Here is a 13,240-nt window from a genome sequence, read left to right as displayed (position 1 = left end):
CCATTTTTCATAAATTTTGTCACTAATGTAGTAACAATTTGTTGAACAAGTATATTAAATCAGATTCTAAGCTAGCCACTGGGGGTTAAAAGTTCTATTTACCTGTCCCTATATTCAGGGAGTTCTTAACCTGGTAAACTAATTATTTCTATTTACATTCTACCTTTTTAATATTAATTTAAAAATATAATTATGTATTATCAAAACCATATACCATAACTGTATTAAGATAGTGTTTTTATGAGGATTTTAAGTTACAAAACAGATGAACATAAGGGAGGGGAAGCAAAAATAATATAAGAACAAGGAAGGGGACAAAAACCTGAGACTCTTAAGCATGGAGAACAGAGGGTTACTGGAGGGTTTGTGGGAGGGGGGATGGGCTAAATGGGTAAGGGGCATTAAGGAATCTACTCCTGAAATCATTGTTGCACCACATGCTAACTAACTTAGATGTCAATTTAAAAAATAAATTAAAAAAAAATTAAAAAAAAAAAGATAGTGTTTTTTAACATAGCAGCAGTCACAGAAGATGGATACACATTAGGGGTCGGACTTGAACAACCATCCCTAAATCTGGCAAGTGTTTTATTGAATGAATTTTAGAAATTTCCTAACAATTAAAGAAGTATGTTTCATTGCTTTAGTGATACATAAATATTTTCTCTGATTTGAGAGTCAAATCCCCCGGTATCATGTGGCTTACTGTTAGCTTCTTGTTTGTTTGTTTTTTGTTTTTTTTTTAATTTTTTAAATTTTTTTTTCTTTTTTTCCAGAAAGTCTCACTTGAGCACTTAGGAAAATATTCATTAGCCCTGCATCTTGCCAAACAAGGGTCTTTGTAATACTGGATAGCCTATGGAGTTGAAATTTGCCTTCTTCTAAATCTTAGTCTTCCCCCTTAGTGTTGCCCCATGTTTCTTTTCCACAACTTTTTGCTTTCCATCCATCAGACTCTTTCCTGCTAAGCTAAGCTGCATAACTTACACATGTGTATGGTGGGATGCAGAAGGTAAGAAATGAGGGTGAATGGGAGTATCTTTTTTTTTTTCCAATAAGGGTAGTAGTGAGAATATTAATGTTGGAATAAGATAGAGCTGGGTTGTAACCCTAACTCTGTGTTCTTGGGTGAGTCGTGTGTCTTCTTTGACAGAGCTTTTTGCAGGGTTTTGGTCAGGAACTATTGAAACAACATGTATAAAGTGCTCACATTATGTGAGAAGTTTATAATATAAGTGAATACCAATGTTGATAATCTGAAAAATTAAAGGTGGAAAGGTCAGTTCTGAAGGTCAGATGGAGGCAGGCATTAGAGACTTCCATACGAGTGGCCACCTATTTCCTGAACAGTAAATGAAGCCCTTTCCACTAGTGACTTTTTGCAGAAATACAATCCGAAACAAGAGTTCCCTTTCCCTTTTGCTCAGGTGATCTGAAGTTCACCAATTGTGAAAGGTGATGTGGCATCTATGTTTGAACTGCTAACATAAGACCAAGCAAGAAGATCCAAACAAAGACGACTTTGGGTGAAAACCTAGTGATAATGTGTGCCCTTAAACAGAAAATGTTAAGTCTAAGGGTGGAGAAATTGGCATGCATATCCACAGTATGTTGGCAGGGGACAAAGATGATAAATTAAATCATAAATATTTTGGAAACATTGTAAGCTTCCTGTAAAAATTGTTACCTGCTTTAGGGCCTTGAGAATATTTACATTGTTTCATTTTAAATGTATCTCAAACCACATGAAAACAAGTGGTTTTTTGTTTTTGAGTAAAAGGTTTTATTCCCTAACATGTTCCTGGCCTAAAAGGTAACTTCTGCATATTTTTGTCTTTGACCTCCACAGTTGCCCATGGGCATTTTTATCTTGCCTTAAGAAATTGGAAACTACTGAAAGCTAGTGGTCGAACCTCACTTGCCACTGAGGAAAAACTTGAAATATGTATTTCAGGATAAAGAGTTTGATAATCTCTTGAGAATTAAGTGTTTCTTAATTTCTAATAATGGGCATGTCTTGGTAAGATAGAACATTTCCTAAGACTAACATTCATCTTTCTTTATGGTAACATCTAGTGTAGGTACAATTCAAAACGTCCTTCTTGATGAATTTCAGAAATTCCCTGTTTCCCCAGTTGTTTAAACAAACTAATTTTCACTCAGTTTGTTTTAATACAAGATTTCTGAATGTTAGCGTAGCATGATTGATGGAGGTGTGGGTGAAATTCATTCACATCCTCCACTTTTTTGTTAATAAAGAAGTAACTTGTACTGCAGGGAATAGTCAGTAATTTATACATCACTTCTATATAGTTTTCAATGAACCCGGAATGCATGATAAGGAATTTGTTTGTAATGAATTTTATTATTTTTCTCATTATCAAAGATAGTTATGCCCACTCTAAAAACAGCAGAAAAAAAAAAAGAAATCAAAGCCTCTTAATATTTTAGTAAATGCATGTTTTTGTTTATTTTCACATAGTGCTTATCTGTTTCCTTTCCATACTTGTTACTTAGTCCTTATATATACTTTTCTATCCTACCTTTTTATAATTTATTTTAAGTTTTTTAAAAAATATTTATTTATTTTGGGGCACCTGGGTGGGTCAGTCGGTTGGGCATCCGACTTCAGCTCAGGTCATGATCTCATGGTCTGTGAGTTCGAGCCCCGCGTGGGGCTCTATGCTGACAGCTCAGAGCCTGGAGCCTGCTTCCTGTTCTGTGTCTCCCTCTCTCTGGCCCTTCCCTGCTCACACTGTGTCTCACTCTTTCTCTCAAAAAGAAATAAACATTAATTGTTGTTAATGTTTATTTCTTTTTGAAAGAGAGAGAAAATCCCAAGCAGGTTCTACACTGTCAGCACAGAGCCCAACATGGGGCTTGATCTCATGACCATGCAATCATGACATGAGCTGAGATCAAGAGTCAGAGGCTTAACTGACAGCCACCAGGCTTCCCCCCTGCCTTTTTATAATTTAAATCAGGAAGGTGCACACTATTTAATACCCCTTTTATTAAATGTTATTTTTTAATGTTATCAAAAAATGGCAGTTACTACTGAGTATACTTTTGAAATGATATAAATACTTTGTATGTATTATTTAGATTCATATGTAATATTCCATCTGGTGATTCTGCCTAAGTTTACTCAAAGTTGTTTTTTTTTTTTTGTCTCTTTCCAAACGATTGGACATTATCTCTAATATTTAAATTATTAGATATTTTTAAAACATTCATATTTTAATTTTAGTTTTTTTTTTTAGAAGAGACTTCCAGAAAGTAGGTTACTAAGTAAAAAGTTATGAACATTTTTTAGTTCCTAAGTATGTATTGATTTTTTTTTCAAAAGAATTGGTGGGATTTTCTTTTGCATTATTTTTGGGCAATAAATAAATTTGACCAGGTAAGTAAACAATGTAAAGAAGGAACAATGTTAATTCACCTTTGAGGGCAGGTCAACAAATTGCTATAAATATTCATGAAAATTTCATAACCTATTTTGCATGAGAAGATAAGTGTGTTAATTAAGGTTCATGTTTTCATTAGGTGCAGTAAGACAGAAGTAGCTGCCTTTTATTTAAAAAGATATACAGTGTTGTTCCTCTGAAGTTTTAAAATTATGAGCAGGATTATTGGCTGAAATAGCAAACTTGGTGCAGTAAGATTAGGGTGTGGGAGAGGAAGGCTGACTTTAATGTTGATGAGGGTATGTACTGATGGGATTACAGAAGCTACTTCCTCTTCCCAGGTGTTCTGAGGCATGACAGTGGTGGTGATGGTGGTTCCAGTGGATAGAAGTAGGTAGACTATGGTGGTAGCAGCCAACTTAGAAATTTACTCCTTGAAGTTTCAGAATTTAAAGATCCCAATATACATGCCCAGAGAACCTTGATCCAATCAGGGTAACATATCAACTCATCCAATTTAGTATTACATTTGGAAGTTGTACACCTGGTTTACTTAAAAAAAAAAATCACCTAACGATTTTAAAACAACGGATCAGGGACATATAGTTAGCCATTTAAAAAGACAAAATAGGAGTGGGGGGTGCTGGGTGGCTCAGTCAGTTGAGCTTCTGACTTTTGGTTTCAGCTCAGGTCATGATCTCATGTTTGTGAGTTCGAGCCATGCATCTGGCTCTGCACTGACACAGGGGAGCCTACTTGTCTCTCTTGCTCTCTCTCTCTCTCTCCCTCTCTCTCTCTCTGCCCTTCCCCTGCTTGCTGTCTATCTCTTAAAATAAATTAAAATACGCTTTAAAAAGATAAAATAAAGGAGGAACTCTACCTTATGTCATATGCATCGGAATAAAATTCAAATGAAATGAAGTGGAAAAAATGGGAGAATTCTTTAATGATCTCAAAATGGAAGGGCATTAAAGTATAACAAAAATACATAAAACAAGCCATAAATGAAAAAGAAAATGGTGGCTTTTTCAACCAAGAATGTCTGAATGACAAAAAAAATTTAAAAATAGAAAAAAAATTTAAAGTGAAAGCAAAAAACAAAGAACAGCAACAAGGTATTGGCACCATTCACATTACAGACAATGGACTAAATACAAATTGATAAGGAATTTGACACAAGAAATAGGCAAGAAATGTGAGGAAATAGTTCATAAAAAGGAATTAAAAATGAAAATATTTTCAAAATCATTCACTTTAAGGGAAATGTATATTAAAACTGCTCAGAAATATACTGTTTTTATCTATTAGGCAGAATTCCAAAAGCTTGAACATATTTTCTTGACAAACCTGTGCAGAAGAATCACTCTCATAACTTGCTGGTAGGAGTTTGAATTGTCACAACTTTCCTAGAGGACAATTCGACAGTACCTGTCAAAATTGCATATGTGAAAACTTTTGACCACCAGATCCTTACCTAAGAATGCATGTTACAGAAATCCAAAGTGCTGTCTACACACATCCAAAGTGCTGTCTACATACAAGGTATTTGAGAAGTTTTAAGTATCAATAATAGAGAGACTGCTTCAACATTTATTCATAGGAAACTGGTTAAAATGCATATCACATATATCATTCAATGGAATGCTATGCGGCTGCAAAAAAGAATGAGGCAGCTTTTTATATACTGATGTAAGAAAACTCCGAGGATAAATTAAGGGAAAATGAAAAGGTACACAAAAGTTGTGAACTGTATTTCATCATTAAGGTAAAACATTAATGAGGAGAAATAAAGAATATCTTTGCATATATATATGTGTGCATATGTGCGTATATAGTCTTGCATATATTGCTATATATGCATATATTTAATATGTGTATGTATTGCATTTATATAAAGTATATATGTACATATAAGTTTTATATGCATACAGAGTGCATATATATAAAGTATATATATGTGTATATATAAATAAATTGTGTGTGTGTGTGTGTGTATACACACACACTGGCTTGCATATGCCTCAGGTTTTTTGGAAGGAGAAAGAAGACATTAATAACAGCAATTCTTTATAGGACATATATGGAAGATTAGCATATGGAGGCAAGGATGGAGGAAGATTCATTACTGAATCCAGAAAGTTAAAATATATATATAGTCACTTTGACCCATTTGTAATTAAATTCACCTTGTGAAGCTGGAATAATAGTACAGAAAAAAATATTTAAATACTTTGCTTTAATCATTATCCTTGGCTTTATTAAAGAACTCAGTATATCTCCAAAACCCACCAAAAGCAGCACATAGAATAAATAAGTAGGAAGAAAGGATATGGTTCCTTTTCCTTTTTTTTTTTTTCATTCTGTGACTTGCAGTGGCATTACATTTTCAAATGTTTAATGTTTGTGACTTACTGTTTAGAAATAATTGCTACATCATGCATTTTTAATTTTTAAGAAAAAAATTGAGGCCCATACCAAAGTGAAATCTCTACTATTAATTTCACGTGGCTTATTACCTGGAACTAACTGTTTATAAGGCACACTAAGTTTCCTTCAATAGTTCATTAGCCTTTAGAAAAATTTTATTTTAAAAATAAAGGGTGTGTGTGTGTGTGTGTGTGTGTGTGTGTGTTATGGGGAGAGAGAGAAAAAGAGCAAGATAGAGAGAGAGGGAGATGTTCTCTCTCTTTCTTATCTCATGACTGGTGCCACTTTTCATGCATCTGCTCAAGAAAAAAAAAAAAAAAAACTAAACTAAAAGTCATCCCTAGGGGACTCTTCCTTTATTACTTCCCCCTCCAATATCCAAGGGAAAATATCCAAGTGAAGTTGCCACATGTTAGCTCCTTATTACACTTGGAAATGCATCCTTTATGCCTTCTCTTTTCCTAAGCCCCTGGGTCCCCCATCTGATTACTGCCAGTCTTACTTGCCTGCTGATCAAATTCTCATACAGCTGCCAAAATAATCTTTTTTTATGTAAGAGTAAGCAAACAACAACAACAAAAATTCCAAGACGCTCCTCTCTCACCCTCAATGTGATTTGAGTTCCTAATAAATTAATAAATTGCTTTCTTAGATGTTAATCTGAGTTAGTAATCTCTGATTTACTAATTCACCACATGCCCATTTCTTAAAGGTAAATGAAATGCATGGTTATGTCACACACACTAGCACACTATTCCCAGATGATATAAGCCAGGCTGGTGTGGTCATGGCACACTGCTGCGTGGACTCCCCTACCACGTTCCCCTCTATCTCCTAGCCTTGGCACGTGCTTCTCCTGGCTGTGTGGGGGTGTTCCTTCTTCCAGCCAAATCTTAAACCTGTCACTGCTCCTTTGGAGCTTCACAGCTGCTTAGCCTGCATTTGCTTGGCTCCTGGCACTAAATGCTATATACCAGCAGCATACTTTTTATCAATTTACTTATTGAGAGACTCCACATTAAGACTTTCAAGGAGGGAAATGAGCCTTTTAACTCTGTATCTCCTTTATCTCCTTTATATATCACATGCCACTATATATCACTATAGCCAGTACAGGTAGATATCAGTGCCTTTTTTCTTTTTAATGTTTATATATTTATTTTTGAGAAAGAGAGAAAGTGAGCACATGGCATGTAAGGGAAGGGCAGAGAGAGAGAGAGGGAGAAAGAGAATCCTAAGCAGGCTCTGTGCCATTAGCACAAAGCCCGATCCTGGGCTTGATCCCATGAACCATGAGATTATGATCTGAGCCGAAATCAAGAGTCAGATGCTTAATCCACTGAGCCACCCAAGTACCCTGGTATCAGTGCCTTTTTATGGAAGGAAAGGAAGAAAGGGAGGGAATAAAGAAGGGGAGAAGGAAGGAAGGAGAGAAAAAAAGAAGGAATGGAGAAGGTGAAGGGAGGAGGGAGAGAGAAAAAAATATCTTTTAATCGTTAGCATAATTTCACCAATGGCAAGAACTCAAACAATGTGGGATAATGAACAAATCAATGAAATAATGTCAGCTATGAATGCACCGCCTATCATTTTTCAATTACAATAAGTTTGATACCCACCACCACCCCCATATGAAGCAACCAAGTGTTATGAAGGAAGCAGTGCCTTGGGGCCATAATGAAGGTGGGAGTGAGCAGCCTACGGGGGAAATGGCAGCTCCTGCCCCCTTAATGCCACACTGTTGAGCATGCTGTTACAGCACTCTGGTAAAACATGACTTAGAAGAGAGGAGGAAGACATTCAGCTTTCAGTTTCTAAGGGGACCGAATAATAAAACACTCAAAACTTGAAAGTTTATATATAAGTCATAATTAATTGCATTTAACTGCTCATTTAGCTAAATCTGAGCTGTTCTAAGGAAAAATGCTGTAATCTTTTGGACAAAAGGTACTGGCAGGAACTTCCATAAAAATTGGAAGAGGGACATGGTGGGGGGCGAACAAGCCCAACTTGATGGTAAAATATACTTCTTCACTGGAATCTCTCATGGTCCCTCTCTCCTGAGGGCTCTCCTCCAAGCTCCATTTTGGTTGAATCAATGCCTATGAGCCATACTATCGTCAGAGTAAAAAGGCTCAAGTGGACCTGGATTTGAACGCTGGCTACATCCCTGGGTCATGGGTGCTTAACCTCACTGATCCTCAAGTTTCTTATTTGTGAAATTCAGGTAATAATTTTCCCTAAGAGGATTAAAGATGAAGGGTATAAGCTTCCTACTTATGTGCTGTTCGTATAATATAGTAGGCACTTGAAAATGGCAGCAGATGTGACGATTTCCTCATCGTTGCCTTTGACCGCAGACTTAACCTAACTCAGTGTGCCCATTGCCTTCCCTTCACTTCTCCAGAATCCACTTTTCCTCCAAGGCATAACTCAAGATTCGTTTTCTTCATTCAAGAGTCGTTCAAACACAACGTGTGTGTATTATCTCTAAATGTGATACCCTCTGTTTTCGATATGATCGATGACCATTAGGATATGGTTTATTTTATTATTTCATTGTTCACATTCTGCAAACGTGTCCTTTCATGTCTACAATGGGATGTTTTTATCATCTGACCCAGATTTTGTTCTTTGAATCTGTGGGCAAACCTTGTTATTCCCTTACAAGCCCAGCACGGTCCTGGGCCTGTGGAGGGAGAATCATGGTTGACCATTAGGATATAGAGCTGACATTGCTTGCAGAATGTTCCCGTACTCAAGACTGCCCTTGTGCACAGATGCCATCCCGTGTTCCTCTCTCCTTCACAGATGACAGCAAACCTCGGCTCAGCAGCAGCCCACCCTCAGCCACCCTGGGCAGTCTGCTGGATGACCAGCACTGGCACTCGGTCCTTATCGAGCGGGTTGGCAAGCAGGTGAACTTCACGGTGGACAAGAACACGCAGCATTTCCGTACCAAGGGTGAGGCTGATGCCCTAGACATCGACTATGAGGTGAGTTGACTCTCCCCGCAGGTCCCCAGGCCTCTTGCTCAATATCAGTAAAAATTGGCCAACAGAAGAGCAATGGAGAGAATTGCTCAGGCAGCCTTCAGTGGAAGAGTCCAAAGAAGGCATCTGACCCATGAGTGTGGGGTACATGCCTTGGCAGTAATGGGGCATTAGCAAATTGCGTGCATTTTAAAATCAGGAAATCTCCTTGTTCACTTTTATAGATGTGTTCTGCTTGTAGCCTTCCTGGATCACTGTGTAGTCTCGTAGTTACACTCAGCTGGACTGTTTTCAAAAATCAATTTTGAGAATAGCTAGGGAGATACAGAAATTATACTAATACAATATTATTTGTCAGTAATACCTGGATTTAAAAAAAGAAAGATAAACAAAATCCAAAGGAATCTGAAATCCACATGATATGCACTTGTTTTTAACCTTCATTCCTATGCAAACTTTTGACAGTACATGTGGACAGTTGGTTCTTTCTTGTTTTCTTATACAAGAGGCACCATGAAATGCACCAGACTTACAACACAAAGAAGATTGCACACAATTCTGCAAACTGGCAGCCAACAGTTATCCATCTTGGCTAGTAGTTCAGTTCAACAAGTATTGTGCCCCAGCTGTATACTGGACTTTGTTTTAAGCCATCAACATACAGAGATGGCTGAGACAGAGTTCCTGAGTTGGAGAAGCATACAGTCCAGTAGCAGACCCAGACCCAGAGATGAGCTGCTGTGGCATAAGGGAGTAAAACCTACCGGGGGGAGAAGTGAGGGGCATTGCAGGGATACTGGGAAGAGGGTATTTGGCTCAACCTAGGGAGACCTGGAAGGTATCTGGAAAGAGACACTTTTGAGTCTTGAAAGAAGAAGAGCACTAGCCTGATGACGAAGGTTAGAAAGGCAGGCCAGGCCAGGCATGAGATATCACAGTCCAGTATTTATCGGGTTTGAAACAATAGACAGGCAATGGTATGTTGGACCAGCTGATATTGACGCATGAGGGCCAACTGGTAGATTTTTCAGGAATTTTGTGAACTGGATGGCAAACACGGACTTTAAAAATTAAGTTAAATAAAAAAAAAATTAAGTTAAATAAACTAATAATTCACTGAAGTATTTTTAAAAGTAATGCATTCATTAATGCCTAATTATTTTACTATGTTATATCAATTTATCCATCTATCCATCTACTTACCTACCTATGCATCTATCTATATGTACTCTTGAGGTTTTTTATATCTGTTGTATTTGTGCGGTAAAAATATTGTAAATTGGGTTTGCTACAGTACATCTCTTCCCAATTTCATATTCAGTGACATCCCTTTGGTAGTTTGAAATCCACCATGGTGAGTATATTTGTGCCAGGGATTTGGGCAAATGCTATAAATTAGGGCTTGGTTTATTGTTATGTAAATTGTCCAGACCAGGGATTTGTGAACTACAGCCTGTAGGTCAAGTCTGGCTTGAAGCCTGTTTTCCTGGAGCCTGTGAGTTAAGAATAAAATTTACATTTGTAAAGGGTTGTTAAAATTTATTTTAAAAATTAAATAAAAGCGTATGTGACAGAGACTGCATGTGAACACCGATAAATGAATTCAGTGAAAAATCAACAAAAGCAGTCTATAAGAATCAATTGGTTACATGGCATTTACAATAAAGGTTATCGTATGTTATTTGCAAATTGTGTCTACATGTTTCTATCAGTAAAATAATCTCATGCTTGTGTAGGCACACACACACACACACACACACACATAACATACATGTGTGTGAGCCACACCCTGAACAGCCAGATTTTAAACCTTTATGAACATGCCACGTGAGGCAGGGTATGTTAGAGATCAAACTTAAGAATTTGGGAAGACGCAGATGATGATAAGCCATGTGACCTGTGTTAGCGAACTTAAACTATGGGGGCTAAGGGGCCTCTGAAGGACATTTTGCAGGATTGTGGCTAGTTTTATGTTTTAGACTAGTAGTTCTGAATGTCTGTTTCAGGAGTCAGCCCAATTAACATCCCTTGGGGATTTGTTAAAAATAAAATCACTCAGGTCTCACCCAGACCTGCTGATTAGAAACTCCAGAGGAAGGGCTCAGAAATCTGTTTTTAGAAATTGTCCAGGTGACTGTGATGTATGCTACCATTCGAAAACCACTGTTTTAATTTTTTTAAAGTTTATTTATTTATTCTGAGAGAGGGAGAAATGGGGGTGGGGGGGTTGGGGGAGAGAATCCCAAGGAGGCTCTATCACGTGAACCGCGAGCGCGTGACCTGAGCTAAAACCAAGAGTTGGGCTCTTAACCAACTGAGCCACCCAAGTGCCCCAGAAAATCACTGTTTCAGAGCAGTTACACTCTAGCTTAGACTTGAAGGCAGGGGATTGTTGGACAGATGGTGGGGACACTCTGTTAAAAGACAATATCTGTCACCAGTGGGGTACATTCTAGAACAGCAGAGGTGGATATGAATAATTGAAAAATTAGGAACTGACTTATTTTTTTTCAATCACCATCATGAGCTATAAGAAGGACTTCATCTTTTGATCCTAACTTTAGCTTAGCATACTGTTGATGAGATATGCCATGCATTAAATTCAAAAGAGAATTTGTCCCTTCTTGACTCAGGAAGCTACCAGATCTTTTTTTTTTTTTTTTTTTGAGTGGCTGATAACTGGAAATCTATGAATATCAATTATCTTTCTTTGCCAAATTTAAGTAATTGCAAAAAGAGAAAAGAAGAAAGAATACACACAATATTGGAAGAGATATCTTTCATGAACTTGAGGACAACAGAAAACATAAAATCATCTCTATGTCTTATCATTTCCCCAAATACTTTAATTCTCCTGGCTTGGGAGATGGTTCTAAAATTCCCCCAATTGCTTGATTTAACATTTATTTTCAAGCCTATGTCCACCTGTCTCTCCTGTGTAGAGAATCTTTATCGGATCACAGCTGAGTAGCATTAAAGTGAATGTCAGCATTTGAGGGAAATGGAATCCAGTGATGTCATTCAATTTATGGAAGTGGAACAGATTTCTTCAGGAAATACCTAAATTCCATGTTGCCTGATAAAAACTATTTCCTAGGAAAGAAATATCTTGGAGTGTTCCTTTGAAGTAAACTCTGCTTCAGAGAATTCAGGCCCCTGCTGGAGTGCCCAGCTGGCTTGCTCCAGTGACCATATAGGAAAACAGATCGACTGTAATGGCGACCTTAGACGTTGGCTATATGAGAACACGGGAATTATGTGTTGGGAGAAGTCTCTGGAATGACTGGAGCTCTACAGATTTTGCAGATTCACCTTAAAGAATATTAGGGAGAAAAAGAGCACTAGAATAGGAGTCTTGTGGTTTTTTTTTTTTTTTAATTTTTTAATGTTTATTTTTGAGAGAGAGAGAGTGAGAGAGAGAGAGAGATACACAGCATTAGCAGGGGAGGTGCAGAGACAGAGAAGACATAGAATCTGAAGCAGACTCCAGGCTCTGAGCTGTCAGCACAGAGACTGATGTGGGGTTCAAACTCACAGATTGTGTGATCATGACCTGAGCTGAAGTTGGACACTTAACTGACCGAGCCATCCAGACTCCCCAGGAGCCTTGTGTTCCAGTCACCACTTTGCCACTAATTGTGCAAACCCAGAAAATCTTAAGTTACCCAGAAGTAATATTAGCACCCTATTGGCAGGCAAAGAGATAAATAAAATATCTAAGTCTAACGTTTATTTTGTAACAGTATTGTCTATTAATTTGGATCTAGGCTATTGATATTATTTCTGCCATGGGACCCTATGTGCACATATGAGCCCTGGATACCACCAGCCAGCAGGATAACTAAAGTCAGCTCCTTGGGCTCCAGTGACCCATTGTCAGAGCACATCCTGCTGCTCTACAGTTATCCCCATTCAGATTTTATACCAAGGTTGAGTATATTATGAAAATCTATGTTCTTCTTAAAATTTTAGCATTAGGAGTTAATAATCGACAAGACAATATGCTAACTATGGTGGCCTTCCTTCCTTCACCTTAGACTACCTTGAGGATATCAACTAATGACATGATGTCTTTCCATGCGGCCCCGTGAAGACTTTTGTTTCACTAAGATGTATGAAGTTGTTTGTTTCTGCTCCTGGCTAGTGCTGAGATCTTCTGTCAAAAGAGAGAGAGAGAGAGAGTGAGAGAGAGAAGCAGAAAGTATATAGATTCTTGTTTCACTTTGGGAAACTTATGCCAGTTTACATCACTCAGCTTATATGATTTTCTCCAAACGCATGTGAGAAAGACTCTAACCATTCACTTCACTTCTGGCCTGGAACAGAAGAATTTTAGGAAAGAGATATTTTTAGGATCTTAGTAAGGGCCCGTTTCTCTGAGATTCTTATAATCCAATAATTCTTTTCCTATCA

At 37.6% G+C, this 13,240-nt stretch overlaps 1 protein-coding gene across 1 annotated transcript in view; it reads left to right on the top strand.

The window, feature by feature from the left end:
- CNTNAP5 (contactin associated protein family member 5) overlaps nt 1–13,240 on the top strand; it is a 799,405-nt gene that overhangs the window by 376,239 nt on the left and 409,926 nt on the right. The window contains exon 6 of the mRNA XM_042994206.1: nt 8,646–8,830. Within this exon, the coding sequence (XP_042850140.1) occupies nt 8,646–8,830 (185 nt within the window). The remainder of the gene's footprint in view (nt 1–8,645; nt 8,831–13,240) is intronic.

This window comes from Panthera tigris, chromosome C1 (assembly GCF_018350195.1).
Source record: "Panthera tigris isolate Pti1 chromosome C1, P.tigris_Pti1_mat1.1, whole genome shotgun sequence".
In the NCBI taxonomy this organism is placed as follows: Eukaryota; Metazoa; Chordata; class Mammalia; order Carnivora; family Felidae; genus Panthera; species Panthera tigris.
Note: the sequence above shows the minus strand (reverse complement) of the source record. Positions and strands in the feature narration are given on the sequence as shown.